Source organism: Bombina bombina, chromosome 5 (genome assembly GCF_027579735.1).
Source record: "Bombina bombina isolate aBomBom1 chromosome 5, aBomBom1.pri, whole genome shotgun sequence".
NCBI classification, from domain to species: Eukaryota; Metazoa; Chordata; class Amphibia; order Anura; family Bombinatoridae; genus Bombina; species Bombina bombina.
The window spans coordinates 500,678,060-500,693,538 of NC_069503.1; the positions used below are offsets into that span (position 1 = coordinate 500,678,060).

The 15,479-nt window shown below is 34.5% G+C and overlaps 1 protein-coding gene across 1 annotated transcript in view; it reads right to left on the reverse strand.

Annotated features, from left to right (window-relative positions):
* Positions 1-622: 622 nt before the first annotated feature.
* HERPUD2 (HERPUD family member 2) overlaps positions 623-15,479 on the reverse strand; it is a 179,347-nt gene continuing 164,490 nt past the window's right edge. Inside the window, exons 8-9 of the mRNA XM_053714410.1 lie at positions 14,845-14,956; positions 623-12,104 (exon numbers count right to left, since the gene is read on the reverse strand). Coding sequence (XP_053570385.1) covers positions 11,943-12,104; positions 14,845-14,956 — 274 coding nt within the window. The 3' untranslated portion in view covers positions 623-11,942. The remainder of the gene's footprint in view (positions 12,105-14,844; positions 14,957-15,479) is intronic.

Consider the following 15,479-nt stretch of genomic DNA (forward strand, 5'->3'; position numbering starts at 1 on the left):
CACCAAATAACAAAAATGGGTTCAGTATCCCTTTAAACAACTTCCCAATTTACTCATATCAAATTTTCTTTGTTTTCTTATCCTTTATTGAAAAGCAGGAAGGTATATGGCAGCAGTTTTGCAACAATGTTCTACATTAGCAAGAGCACTAGATGGCAGCACTATTTCTTGTCATGTAGTGCTCCAGACCTGTGCACGCTGCCTATCTAGATATCTCTTCAATAAAAAATAAAAAAAGAACAAAGCAACATTTCATAATAGAGTTAAATAGGAAACTTCTTTTAATTGTATTCTCTATCTGAATCCTGAAAAATAAATTGGGGTTTCATTTCACTTTAACTTTCATACACTTACATTTGTGTCTTTGAATTAATTTAAAAAAAAACAATACGGAGAACTGCAGCATTTTTAGAACAACCTTGAAAGCACTGGCAAGGGAGATTTTTGGGGGAAGAATTCTATTAAAAACCTCTGGCTCCATGTACTGTGCATTCCTCTATACAACTGTACACATGGGAACAAAACGTTCAATGTGCAGTTTAATTAAGGAGCTATCTTTTGCATCAATGCAAAGTACCTACTTATTTACCATTTTTTATTATAATAAAACACATTACAAGCATTTATATTATTTTTCAGAGTACTTTATTACATTTTAATTATAAAACATTGTAATTACAGTTTCATTTCTTACAGGTTTGTAATTTAAGCATACTATATGCTTCATCCACACACACACGCAACAGGATAATATTTACATTAAAGACTATACTGTCTGTTGTATTCAACCACATTCAGCTTCTAACACGAATGTGAATCCATTGCCAATTTCCTGTGACCAACATATAACCACATACTGTTAAAGACTAGATTATTGAATAAGCCAAACATTTTATTTAGGTGGTAAGTACATACTAAATAGTGAGCAAATGTTAGACGAATCAGTGCCCGGTTTTTAATAATCCTATTAAAAACAGGGGCACTTTAATTCATCAAACTTTACATTTCATTTGTTTTGATCAAAAACTTACCTTTTAATCCTGACAGCCGCTCCAGCGTCTCCCCCGACCGTCGGATGCCTCTTCATACGTCGGAAATGACGAATCCAGCTTCCTCCAATCACGCTTTCCCCCCGGGGGATTTATGGCCTGAGGCAACGTCGTGATTTGAGGAAGCCAGATTCGTAATTTTGGACCCGGGAAGAGGACTTGTGATGGGCGGAGCAAGCACTGCAGCGGCTGTCAGGATTAACAAAACTAGTGAAATATAAAATTTGATGAATTAAAATGCCCCTGTTTTTAATAGGATTATTAAAACCCGGGCACTGATTTGTCAAACATTACCTTGACTTTAAGTGCTATTATGAATAAAATGTTAGAAAGTGCACAATTATGATTAAGGCTTTGCTGAGATTTTCAAGCCAGTGATCAAATGTATTTTTTTTTTACACTAATCTCTAGCAATTTTGTTTAAAGGTTTACAAGCAATAAAGATGTACATACTGTTAGATCTGCAGTGTTGCCCTAAAACTGACATGGGAAACAAAGAAAAGGGAAAAATCCTTAAAATTAAAAAAAATAATCTGCATAGCCTTAAAGCCTACAATCTTTAGTACAACTAAATATTATGAGAAATATGATCTTTACCAACCACAGGGAAAAACAATGTTAAAGGGGACATAAGACACTAAAATTGCAATATAATATTTTAAATGGATATGGGACCCAAAAAAAATCTTTAGTGATTTAGACAAGAGCATACAATTTAAAAAAAATGTTTCCAATTAACTTCTGTTATCAAATTAGCTTACTTCCCATGGTATTCTTTGCTGACGAGAGATCTAGGTAGGTGCCTAAAGCAGTAGATGGCAGGAAATACTGCTGCCATCTAGTGTTCTTGCAAATGAATAACAGTTTTGCAAAACTGCTTCCATATAGTGCTGCAAACACGCTCCTGAAATTACCTCCCTGCTTTTCAACAAATGATGCCAAGAGAAAAAAGAAAATGTGATAATAGAATTAAATTAGAAAGTTTTTTTAACATTGCATGTTCTATCTGAATCAAGAAAAAAAATGGGTTTCATCTCCTTTTAATTGCATGTAATTTAAAAAAATAAAATTATTTTCCCTGTAATTTAATTCAGAGATTTGTGTACAATCCCTGTTAAAAGTGCAGGCTTCAGGCATAACACAGTTATATTCTACACAGTGATTGGTTGCACATTCTAGTGACTTGTTTATACCTGTCCACAATCAGCTACAGCAGAGAAGCAAACCTAGATTACAACATGGCAGCACCCATTTGCTTTGTGGACTCTAAAACGTTACATTGATTCTTTCAATATTTAAACATCTAAATTAATTGGAAAAAAAAAAATACACCTGCATATTATTATCATGCTAATCTTTGTTCATTCTACGTAGCTTTTATTTAGCAACTAATATCCCTTTGACACTCTCAGAACAGAACTGCTATTGTATGAAAACTAGTTTAATGGTACAATACATGGCAGTTGAGCAAACCGGCTAGACAATAGGTATAGAAGTATAGTTGAAATAAGTATAATTTCATTGTAAGCTACCCTTGAGCAGTTATCAATACTATAATGAATATAGTTTAAACAAACACTTTCCAATTACTATTTCTGCTGTGATAAAGAAAACAAACCCCAAATTGTGAGAAATGTCAACTTAAAAAAACACATTTTATCAATATAACGTTACTCATTCAGAGAATGTATCTTCCATAGCAATATTCATATATTTCTGTTTTAGAAATGACATTGATTCCCTCTAGTTTTCCTATAAAGGGACAGTAAAGTAAAGATAATCTTTCATGATTCATAAAAAACATGCAATGTTCAAATGTACTTATATTATGCAATTCACTAAGTTGTCTTGGTATCCTTTGCTGAAAGGATAGGTAGGCTCAGGAGCAGCAATGCACTACTGGGAGCTAGCTGATGGTTAGTGGCTGCACATAAATTCCTCGTCATTGTCTCCTCTGATGTGTTCAACTAGCTCCCCATAGTGCACTGCTACTCCTTCAACAAAGGATGCCAAGTGAATGAAGCAAATTGGATAATAGAAGTAAATTGAAAAGTTGTTTAAAATGGTATGTTCTATCTAAATCATGCAAGAAATGATAGTGCAGTCTTATTTTAAAATTAAAACAGCTAATAGAGTTGTTGGTTTCCAAAACTGCTATGAGAGGACCAAGTCCAAACAAAGATGCAATAACAAATAGTGCATTAAGGGTTTACGCTAGATATGGTTTAATTAAACTTGTAAATGGATTTATTTACTTTAGCAGTTATTGTTTTCACCATATTTAATTCTTTCAGTACAAAAAGCAATTAAAGACAATTTTTTATGTTTATATTTCATGCAAGCAAGAGGATTAGTTACAGGCCCACAGGAGGCTCCTCCCTTCCCCATATACTCCCCTGAGGAACAGCAGCCTTGTGCTGCAACACCCAGTGACCCTACGTATTGTCATGTAGATCACAAGGCCCCTCATGGGTCACTCCAGGTACTCCTAGTCTAAGGGTAAGTACTTATAGATGGTACAAAGCAGGATGAGTAGATTTCCAGTTGTGTATCACTATAGCATGTTTTGCAACCAAAATAAAAAAAATAGAAAATATAAAAACAAAATTGCAAATATTTTTTAATATCAGTTGATGCATTTACATGACTATGAGGTTGCTCACAATCCTTTAGAAAAGCGTATCAAATATTTAAACTCTATATGTTTTAAATGATTATGTTAAAATATTTAAAAATGCCCACAACCAAAATTACCTTCATATTATTAAATTAGTAAATGGCATTGCTAAATTAACAAATATTGAGCTGCTGCCTCTTTTTGGCATGTACAATTTTTTTATATATATTTTTAAAACATTGTGATTATTCAAGTTGTTTGTTTAATGTCATATGTGATCATATAATGTTCCAACAGATTTTTTTTTTAAATAAAATATTTAAATTGTTTAAATATGCCAGAAACTTTTGAACTAAACATATCTGTTTCACTGTTTCATTAAGACATTTTCACTATATATATATATATATATATATATATATATATATACTGTATATATACATAACAGTGTATTACATACAGGGGTAGTAGCAAAGAGAAAATACTAAATCATCCTCTAATGAATGCCTGCAGAACTGTGTTTTTGCAATAGCAACCTAATAATACGATGTGAAATCTATTATTAATACATAGATGTCCTTGAAGTCACAAAACTATGATATATTATGAAATAGATTTTCATTGTCAATATATGCACAAATAATTGCATCCTTGGAATCGCAACATGAAGCGCCCATTTACCTTTCACACTTGTTTTAACCCCATGGATTCTATCATTCAGGCTATTAAATGTATCACCCATGAAAACACGTTAATTTGTTTTATGATGTATTTGGAGTAGTTTTGTCAATTTTGGTGACACAAAACATGGTAAATCCCATCTCTGGAACTCTAGTTATTTATACTTTGAAAAATAGACCTCTAATCCTTAGAAGGCACTGGATTCCTCCTGAACTCACAAACCATAAAGATAATAGAATAAATCCAATTAGCTGGAAGCTTTTTGACCCTAGAATGGAGAACAAAAAAAGATAAGCAGTGTTCCGATATCTGTACAAGCTATCAATTAGTACTTGAAAGTTATGACAAGATAAAAGCGATGGTCCAGTTTCAAGATCACAGCTTCAGACAGAATGAAGAAACCATAATTCTGTACTGTCAAAAGAGGAGCCTATCTTAGGAAACAAACAAAGCAACACTCACGACACCCTTATCCTGAGGAAGAATAAGACAAAGAAATATACCAAACTCTAAAATATATTTTGCTATGGACAAAAATATACCTGATTTTTTTAAACAACTTTTAAAAAGGGACTTGTAGGTAAAAATTAAACTTTTCATGACTGATATAAAACATACAATTTAAAACGAAATATGACAATTTACATCTATCAAATGTGCCTTGTTCGCTTGGTATCCTTTTTTTAAAACTTAGCTCCTTTCCATGAGAGAATACTGAGATACGCTCAAGAGGACCTAAGTTTCAAAAAAAGAACACTAGATTAAGTTATTACTGTACACAAGAGGAATATAATACAATCATGGGGAATAGCAAATACTTACGAAAAAAAACAAGTGACACTGCAGACATCTGTACTTTCTGAAAAATAATGGATAAACCAATACTGACACCATTTTTAAAACAAAATCTGAAACCATGGGAGTAGAAAGGTAATCCCAAGGAAAATACCCATTTTCTTATTAGAAAATAATTTTTATTCACTATTCTTGAGATTCAAGGATCCAAGTAGCTTGTTCAAACACTTTTAGATCTTGGTTAAGAAATGGGTTCTGAGACAACAATCTGAGAATGAAAAATGCCATTTAAGAAGTCCTAGGTCCAATATCAAGTCAATTTTAGACTGGTGGGTACCAATATTAGTTACCTTCTGCTTGCCTCATTTAAAAGAGCAGCACAAAAACATTGTCTCCAAGAAATTACCATTACATCTACTTCTAAAACATAACTGTCTATTTTTTAGCAGAATTATTTTGCAGGTTTCCTTTACTGCTATCATATCTAAATCTGGAACTAAATATTTCTGAGATTGCCATAGGAAACAACCAATGTACACAGACCACTGCACAGGATGAATTTTCTGATGGTAAAGTTATTTTCTGTGATATTTGTGAAAACCTAGACTATGAACAGTAGAAGGTGTCCTGAGATTAACTAGCGCCCATCTGACATGTCTGTAAATTCTTGTATTGTAGACTTTTTGTGAACAGCCACAAGATAACTGATGCAAACAATCAGTTCAAATCAGCCAATAGGATTTCAGAAGCTTTCATCCTATTGGCTGATTTGAATTTGAAGAATCAAATCAGCCAATAGGAATACAAGATACGCGATTTTATAACGGCTACCTTGCATTCAACTTCAGTGTACGGCGGTGACCGTATGAAGAGGACGTTCCGCGCAGGATGTCTTCGCCGTCCAGGATAGCTCCGCTCCGTCCTGCCGGGATGAAGATAGAAGATGTCCCCGAGATGGATAAAGGTGTTGCTGCCTGGATGAAGAATCCTCGCCGCCTGGATGAAGATGGATGTCTGGACTTCAGGAATCGTGAGTAGAATTTATGGGGTTATAGTGTTAGTTTTTTTTTTTTTTTTTTTTGGGTGTTTTTTGTTTTAAGATTAGGGCTTTGGGCAGGTTAAAAGAGCTGAATGCTTTTTTTTTTCGAGTTAGGTTTTTTTTATTTTGGGTGGTTGGTTGGGTAGGTTGATTTACTTTTTTGGGGGACTTTTTTTTAAGGTAAAAGAGATGTTTAACTTAGGGCAATGCCCTACAAAGGGCCTTTTTAAGGGCTATTGGTAGTTTATTGTAGGTTTGGGGGTGTTTTTATTTTGGGGGGCTTTTTTATTTTTATAGGGATATTAGATTAGGTGTAATTGTTTTTTTTTTTATATTTCGTTTAATAATTTTTGTAAGCTTAGTTTTTTTTTAAATTTTTCGTAATTTAGTGTTTATTTTTTGTAAATTTATATTTTTTAAATTTTTTCGTAGTGTTAGGTTTTTTTAAATTTGTAATTTAGATTTTTTAATTGGTAGTTTTTTTTATTTTTATTAGAATTGTTATGTTAATTTATAGTTTAAACTTAGGTGTATTTTTTATTATTTTACAGGTAAGTTTGTATTTATTTTAAGATGTTTTTTTATTTAACGTTAGGGGGGTGTTAGGTTTAGGGGTTAATAGTTTAATTTAGTGTTTTGCGATGTGGGGGGCCAGCGGTTTAGGGGTTAATAGGTTTAGTAGTTACGATGTGGGGGGCTGGAGGTTTAGGGGTTAATACTTTATTACAGTTGTGGTAATGTGGGGGGCCGGCGGTTTAGGGGTTAAAAGGTTTATTTAGGTGTCAGCGATGTCGGGGACGGCGGATTAGGGGTTAATAACTTTTATTAGTGTTGGCGATGTCGGGGAGCGGTGGATTAGGGGTTAATAGGTTTAATATAGTGTTTGCAATGCGGAAGGGTGGCGGTTTAGGGGTTAATAGGTAGTTTATGGGTGTTAGTGTTTTTTGTAACATTTTAGTTATGAGTTTTATGAAACATTTTTATTTCGCAAAATCCATAACTACTGCTCTCAGGTGGTGGTATGGATCGAGTCGGTATAAGCTGTAACGCAAGCATTTTAGCCAGACCGCACAACCTGTAATACGACGCTATGGAAAATCCTGCACTCAAACAACATTTTTTTGAGTGCAGAATGGACGTTGTGTTACAGGCTAAAATGCCCGCGGTATAGCTATACCGCCTCAACTCGTAATATGCATTCCCGGCCATTCCAGCGTAATGGCCAATTTTTCAGCTTTAATAGCCGCACCGCAAAACTCATAATCTAGCCGATTATTAGTTATTTGTAGAGTGCCAACAGATTCTACAGTGCTAACAATAACATACAGCAGAAGAAAACTTAGGTTAGAGAAATGTAATATAATAATGATGATATGGGGGCATATATACAGACCATCTATCCGAAAGACATTCCCACAAACATAAGGTTCATACAACCTAATTCTCAATGTGCATTATGAAGCAGGACTGTATTATCTAAAATACAGGGTACATTGAACAGCCATAATTAAAACAAGCTGTAAAGCCCCTAACAATATACAGTGAGTGTGAGTGTATATATATATATATATATATATATATATACACACACACACACAGTGGATATAAAAAGTCTACACACCCCTGTTTAAATGGCAGGTTTCTGTGATAGAAAAAGATAAATCATTTCAGAACTTTTTCCACCTTTAATGTGACCTATAAACTGTACAACTCAATTGAAAAACAAACTGAAATTTTTTAGGTGAAGGGAAGTAAAAATAAAATAATATGGTTGCATAAGTGTGCTAATACTAATACTTTGTTGAAGCAACTTTTGATTTTATTACAGCACTCAGTCTTTTGGGGTATGAGTCTATCAGCCTGGCACATCTTGACTTGGCAAGATTTGCCCACTCTTCTTTGCAAAAACACTCCAAATCTGTCAGATTGCGAGGGCATCTCCTGTGCACAGCCCTCTTCAGATCACCCCACAGATTTTCGATTGGATTCCGGTCTGGGCTCTGGCTGGGCCATTCCAAAACTTTAATCTTTTTCTGGTGAAGCCATTCCTTTGTTGATTTGGATGTATGCTTTAGGTCGTTGTCATGCTGAAAGATGAAGTTCATCTTCATGTTCAGCTTTCTAGCAGAAGCATGAAGGTTTTGTGCCAATATTGACTGGTATTTGGAACTGTTCATAATTCCCTCTACCTTGAATAAGGCCCCAGTTCCAGCTGAAGAAAAACAGCCCCAAAGCATGATGCTGCCATCACCATGTTTCACTGTGGGTATGGTGTTCTTTGGTGATATGCAGTGTTGTTTTTGCGTCAAAAATATCTTTTGGAATTATTGCCAAAAAGTCCAACCTTGCCGTCTACCCCAAAGCCCAAACATATGAAGAATACAGGAGATTGTTATCACATGTACCACACAGTACTTGGCGGATATTCCTGCAGCTTCTTTAATGTTGCTGTAGGCCTCTTGGTAGCCTCCCAGACCAGATTTCTTCTCGTCTTTTCATCAATTTTGGAAGGACATCCAGTTCTTGGTAATGTCATTGTTGTGCGATATGTTCTCCACTTGATGATGACTGTCTTCACTGTGTTCCATGGTATATCTAATGCCTTGGAAATTCTTTTGTACCCTTCTCCTGACTGATACCTTTTAACAATGAGATCCCTCTGATGCTTTGGAAGCTCTCTGCGGACCATGGCTTTTGTGTAGGACGCGACTAAGAAAATGTCAGGAAAGACCTACTAGAACAGCTGAACTTTATTCAGGGTTAATCAGAGGCACTTTAAATTATGGCAGGTGTGTGATGACTCTTATTTAACATGGTTTTGAATGTGATTGCTTATTTCTGAACACAGCTACATCCCCAGTTATTTATTATTACATTACATTATTTTAGTTTTTTTTGTTTACTTCCCTCCACCTTAAAGATTTCAGTTTGTTTTTCAATTGAGAACAAAAAAAAATATACAATAGGATAGTTACTTCCCTTTAGTTAGAACCGCTGCCTTCCAAACAGTCTCTCTCAAAGCTGTACAAACAATGTATATATTGGCAGATAGAGGCGCTGGTTCTAAGGGATCTCCAAATGATTTTTCTCTCTGTTGCACAATTTTCCCAGAAGAATTCTGTCTGTATCTGTGTTCAAAGAATATCGGATTGGCATAGTATGTCTGAGCACATTAATACATAAGTGCAGTATACTCACAGAGTAATATCAGACAAGCGGCTCCACAGGTGATTTCACAATCTTCCCAAAAAGGGGTTCTGTCTGTATCTGTGTTCAAAGAATATCACATTGACTTAGTATGTCTGTGCACCTTAATATATAAGTGCAGTATACTCACAGAATGATATCAGGCAAACAGCTCCACAGGTGATATCACAACAAAAACAGCAGGTGATTTCACAAATAGACAGCGATCAGGAAAGAAAAAAAGCTGCCTTTTTAAATAAAATCAGAAAAAAAGAGGACAAATCCGGACTGGATGCCAGTGCTTCAATCAGAGTTTATTCATGCAGGTGATAGACAAGAGATGCAGCTCTGACTATCTGACATGTTCACATGCGCTTCCTCAGAGATATTTTTAAATAAAATGTTTATTTTGCTTTTTCAATTGAGTTGTGTAGTTTATAGGTCACATTAAAGGTGGAAAAAGTTCTGAAATTATTTATCTTTGTCTAATTTTTTTACATCACAGAAACCTGACATTTTAACATGAGTGTGTAGACTTTTTATATCCACTGTATATTCCTTCAGAATAACACTAAACAAGTACCCATAGCCTCAAAAACAGACGATGAATTCACAGATAAATTGCCCAAACATATTCCTATAAAATGTACAAGGGTGCCTGTATAAAACAGCCACTAACAAGGTCACAGTCAGGGGGTAACTGCATTCTTTATGTAGGCATTAAAAAATATAGATTGGCACAGTGCTTCAAGTCAGTCTACAGTACTCCAAATGGGTAGACAATTAATTATGTGTAAGGAAGGAGATATATAGTGGAAGAGAAGTGTCCCTTCAAACTTATGGGAGGAATTTTGTACTTACTCTAGTAGCAATAAGACTATACTTCAACCAATATTTTCTCATTTACTGTATGACAGTGTGAGAATAAAATGAATTATCACAACCTTTCAAAATAAATAAATATTCATTTATACAAATTAATTATGTCAACCAACTTACAACTAGGGATGTGCAATCTTTATTTCGCCAATGGGTGTTAGAACCAGTGGTAAAAGTTAATGTGACAAAACTGCTGTCAGATAGTAAGCACGTAGTACATAATTTCAGTTTTATGGAAAAACAGGAGACCATTTGAAGATTTATAATGCTTGACCACCACTTGATTTCACAAGGTAGCTCAATAGATGTGTACTCTCAAAAAAAAAAAAAAAAAACAGATTACAAGTGGTGTGCTAACCTGATATTAAAAGTACATGGTAAATCACATTTACCACAGAATGGTTAGTGCGGCCGACATCACTCTAGCGCAACCTATACTTTCAATGGATATTGCAACAATGCTAAATAGCGCTTATAAAACAAGTTGAACGTTAAACTGTGCTAAAATATTTAATGCTACTAGAAACCTGAAGTGTAAGGGTTAAAAAAACTCTTATATATGTATACACGTTTGAGTCATTCCCAGTCAAATACCTAACATGTTGTAATCTGTTTTTAATAGAAATACTTGAAATTCCTAAGTTCTTTACTTAGATTTTTTTATTTTCAATACCATATATATATATATATATATATATATATATATACACACACACACACACGCATACATAAATATATACATACATATATAAACATACACACACACTGTACTTTTAAAAATAAAAAGAACATTTTCTTCTAGTGAAGAACATAGGAGTTTAAAGAATTCCTGATGCACCTTCAGCTTTAGCGCAGATGATTTAGCGCAGTACCGGGTTATCGAGTGATAAACAGAAAAGGCTTTCTTCAGCGCGACCCATAGAAATCTATAGGGAGAGGGAGTTAGCATGATCTTGATATTTGAAGCCCTGAAGTATTTTGCTTCTGCCCTAACATTTTGTAATATGCACGTAAATCCGGATTATTTCTTACTTTGAGCTCAGATAGTGCTGAGAACAAATTAGCACGCCACTTGTGATCTGGCCCAAAATGTATGCAAAATTGTAATTGAAAACTATATTCTAATTAGTTACTTTTAAAATATTTTTCTACCCATAAGCCAATTTTGAAGTTTTATAAAATATTGACTAGATGATTCTAACTGAAATTTAAATCTCTGAAATAATGTGACTCTCCCACCAGAACTGTTAGCATTTTCATCTCTAAAGAAACCTTAAGACTTATTTTTAGATTGCAATATGTAGTTCAGCAATAAAAAGTCACATATACCAAAACGTCGATTATAAAAGGTCACCTTCAATTCAAAGTGTGTGTATTAAAAAATAAACACGTATATTTAATTGATTTGTGCATAAGCACAATGTAAAATCTTAAAACACTGCAATAAAGATAAAACAAAATAATGGAAGACAGAAACTAACCCTATTTGTTCCTCTTTAAATGAGAATATGATCTTAAAAAAGGGAAAAGGCCCAAAGTACACTTTGTGCTAAAAATAACAACAATATTCAAAGGCTAAATATTAAACTGTAGGATAGAAGCAAAAAAAAAAAAGTGAATCATTTTGACATTGCACTTATATCCAATACTTTAGTTCAGGAAACATCAATTCCCATTTTATATCTGTACTCAAAACCTAATTGGCAACATGTGGAGGTCCTTCTGGTATAAGAGAGGTAAAGAAAGTGGTGATGAAGGACCAGGCTGATGCGAAGAGTCCTGGACGCTGAATTAAAGCAGCATTATCTGCATTTTCATCCCCAACATCCTCTTGCAGTCCATCATCCATCTGCCGTTCCTTTAAAACAGGAAAACAATATATGCATAAAATGCAAGACACATTACCTCAAGTGAGCTTCTCCATTTCCAATGCATAAAGGTTATAATGGATATAGTGGTTGAAGAGATATTTGTATTAGAAGGTTCACAATAGATCAGTTGTTTTCTTCTTATTATTATTTGAATGATTGGTTTATACGTAGAAAAGGGTTATTAAACACTATTGTTTAAAAATAAAATTGTGTAAGCATCAGGAGTGGAACTGCAAAGTAATATCATTGCTTTAGTTTGCCGTCACATTGGGATTCACATAGAAACAGACTTATTTATAAATCAATTTCTTCACATAAGGATACTGATGCTTATTTGGCCTCTTACTATGAAAACAGGTAGAAACATTTCATATAAGTAGGAAGCCCCCTACATATAACTCTCCCTTTGCTGATTTTGCTGGTTGCCTCATGGCCTAGCGATAAGAAGCATGTGAAGAAAGGGAGGGTGCAGTGATATCAACCACATGAAAACCCTGAAACAAACTTTATTTAAAGGACATTCTACTTGCAAATTGTTATTATTTAAAAAGATAGATCATTTCTTTATTACCCATTCCCCAGTTTTGTACAGCCAACGGGGTTATTTTAATATACTTTTGACAGCTGTGATTACCTTGTATCTAAGCCGCTGCAGACAGCCACTTTCAGTTCTTTTGACAAACAAACTAAGCCGCTACAGCAATCGTTATCCTTTGAAGAACATATAAAGGACTGTCTAATTTTTCACAATTGCAAGTGTATTTTCACTACAGTATCTAAGAATTTACTGTTTTCTGCCTTTATTGTGTATATACTCATCTATGATAGCTTAACATTGCCCCATCATATATACTTTTGTTCTAGATTAATGATTATACTGCATCTTGATGATGATTAGGTTTTTACTTTTGACAAACTTGCATTTTAGCCAATCAGTGCTGTCTCATAAGTAACTCCACAGGAGTGAGCACATTGGTATATATATGACACTCATGAACTGGCACTATCTAACTGTGAAAAACTGTCAAAATGCACTGTGATAAGAGGCGGCCTGCAACGGTTTAGCTTTCAAAAAGAATACCAAGAGAACAAAGCAAATTTGATGCTAAAAGTAAATTGGAAAGTTGTTTAAAGTTGCTTGCCCTATCTGAATCATGAAAAATTAATTTTAACTTCACTGTCCCTTTAAACTAGCACAAAATTAAAAATACAAAAACAAGAAATCTAGCAAATCTATTCATATTTCTTTCTTTGGCGTAATGTGAGAAGAGGAGGGGGAAATAGTAATAGGTATTTAGCCCCTTAGTTTTATACACACTCACGCATCAGTGAGCCATTATTATAGTTTATAGTGTAATTAATGTGCATCAGCAAAAACTATTTAATATATCACCCATTCCCCAGCTCCAGGGATCCCAGTCCAACAACATAAAAAATGTAGTTTCTCAGCTGCAGGAAACCAGAACAATCATGCTGTTAGCAACTCATACTTACAAACACGTTTCTCTTACAGACATACTTTTTACAAGCTACCTATTCAAAGCGATCATGGTTAATCCACATTAGACTGCAAAACAGTAGTAAGACCAATATGTTAACTAGTAAAGAAGAGCTTTGGTTGCTATTTTAAAATAGTATTGGATGCCTTGGTAATCTAATGGTCATTTTCTGACGAGTCTTCTATCCTTTTTCATTTCTCATGTTTTCAAATTACAGTGTGTGGTGTGGCTGAGTTAGACAACAGAAGTATCAAAGGGTAAGGTTTGCAATGAAAGTAATCTCTGCTGCAGGAATTACAGGTCAAACAGAAGACCTCTTGTATTCTCACAACTTCTTTAGATCCAAAATTCATAAAACTGATCTACAGATCTCTAAACGAAGCAGACACTGAACTGCATTATGAAATGACTATAATGACAAGTAACATATTAGTTAACAGTATATAAAAGGCATAAAAATGAGTGTGTTAGCGCATTTTATTATTGTCCTTTTGAATGTATAAGTTTAACCCCTTTACATCGGTTAACATCGGCTTCAGAGCAGCAATGCACTACTGGGACCTTAAAAAACAAGTACAGCAGCACTTTAGCAAAGGAGTAGCAGGGCAATCGTATAGTTAAAAAATATAACTTTTATTTAAACATGTGCTAAAAAATACACAGCTCCAAACTCCTTTTTTTTAGCACATGTTTAAATAAAAGTTATATTTTTTAACTATACGATTGCCCTGCTACTCCTTTGCTAAAGTGCTGCTGTACTTGTTTTTTTAATCCTATATTTTCGGCTACACCGGCCGTTTCTACACAGCCTAGCACCCCTTTTACCTCTCAGCTGCCTGGATCCGCCTCTGCACATTGATTGCGCCGGAACTACTTGTCTGTAGCAGCTTGGTATTGTTTGTTTGAACTACTGGGACCTTGCTAAACACATCTAGTGAGCCAAGGACAAGAGACATGTGAATAGCCACCAATCACCAGCTAACTCTGAGTAGTACACTGTTTCTCCTGATCCTATTGAGGTTTGCTGTTTAACAAAGGATATCAAGAGAACAAAGTGAATTTGATAATAGAAGTAAATTGACAACTGTTGTAAAACTGCATGCTCTGTCTAAACAATGAAGGTTTGGTTTTGACTTTCAGGTTCCTTTAGTTGTAATGATGGCTAATGTAATGAGGTAAATGTATAGAAAGAAAAAGATGAATTGTGTTAGTAGATACAGTCACGTACCAGCTCTCTAAGCTCATTGTTATTAATTATATTGTGATTTGCTGCTGCAGCATTTTCTCTTGCCGGCTGCTGTCCTTCTTCTTGTCGAAAGGGAAACCAACCAGCCTGATGCCTGTTTAAAAAACAAAAGAAGCCACATAAATCTTAAAAAGTTCTGATAAACCATAGAACTTTCTAATAATACCACCATCATCATCATCATTGTTTTATCACAACATCCATGTTATTATATTTTCCATTTAAAACCACATGGCGAAAATGTTTTGGTCTTTTAAATGAAGAATGCTCAGCTATTTCATAAAGTGTACAGAATGTCGTCTAATTTATTTCTCTACAATCTATAATACAAAAACACTAACATGCTTACACATGCAAGTCTAAAAGCAAGCCATACAAATACAGCATGTATACTCACTAAAGCATTAGTATGAGTCAATTGAAAATAACTGCAAAAAAACATAATTTATGCTTACCTGATAAATTTATTTCTCTTGTAGTGTGTTCAGTCCACGGGTCATCCATTACTTATGGGATATATTCTCCTTCCCAACAGGAAGTTGCAAGAGGATCACCCAAGCAGAGCTGCTATATAGCTCCTCCCCTCACATGTCATATCCAGTCATTCGACCGAAACA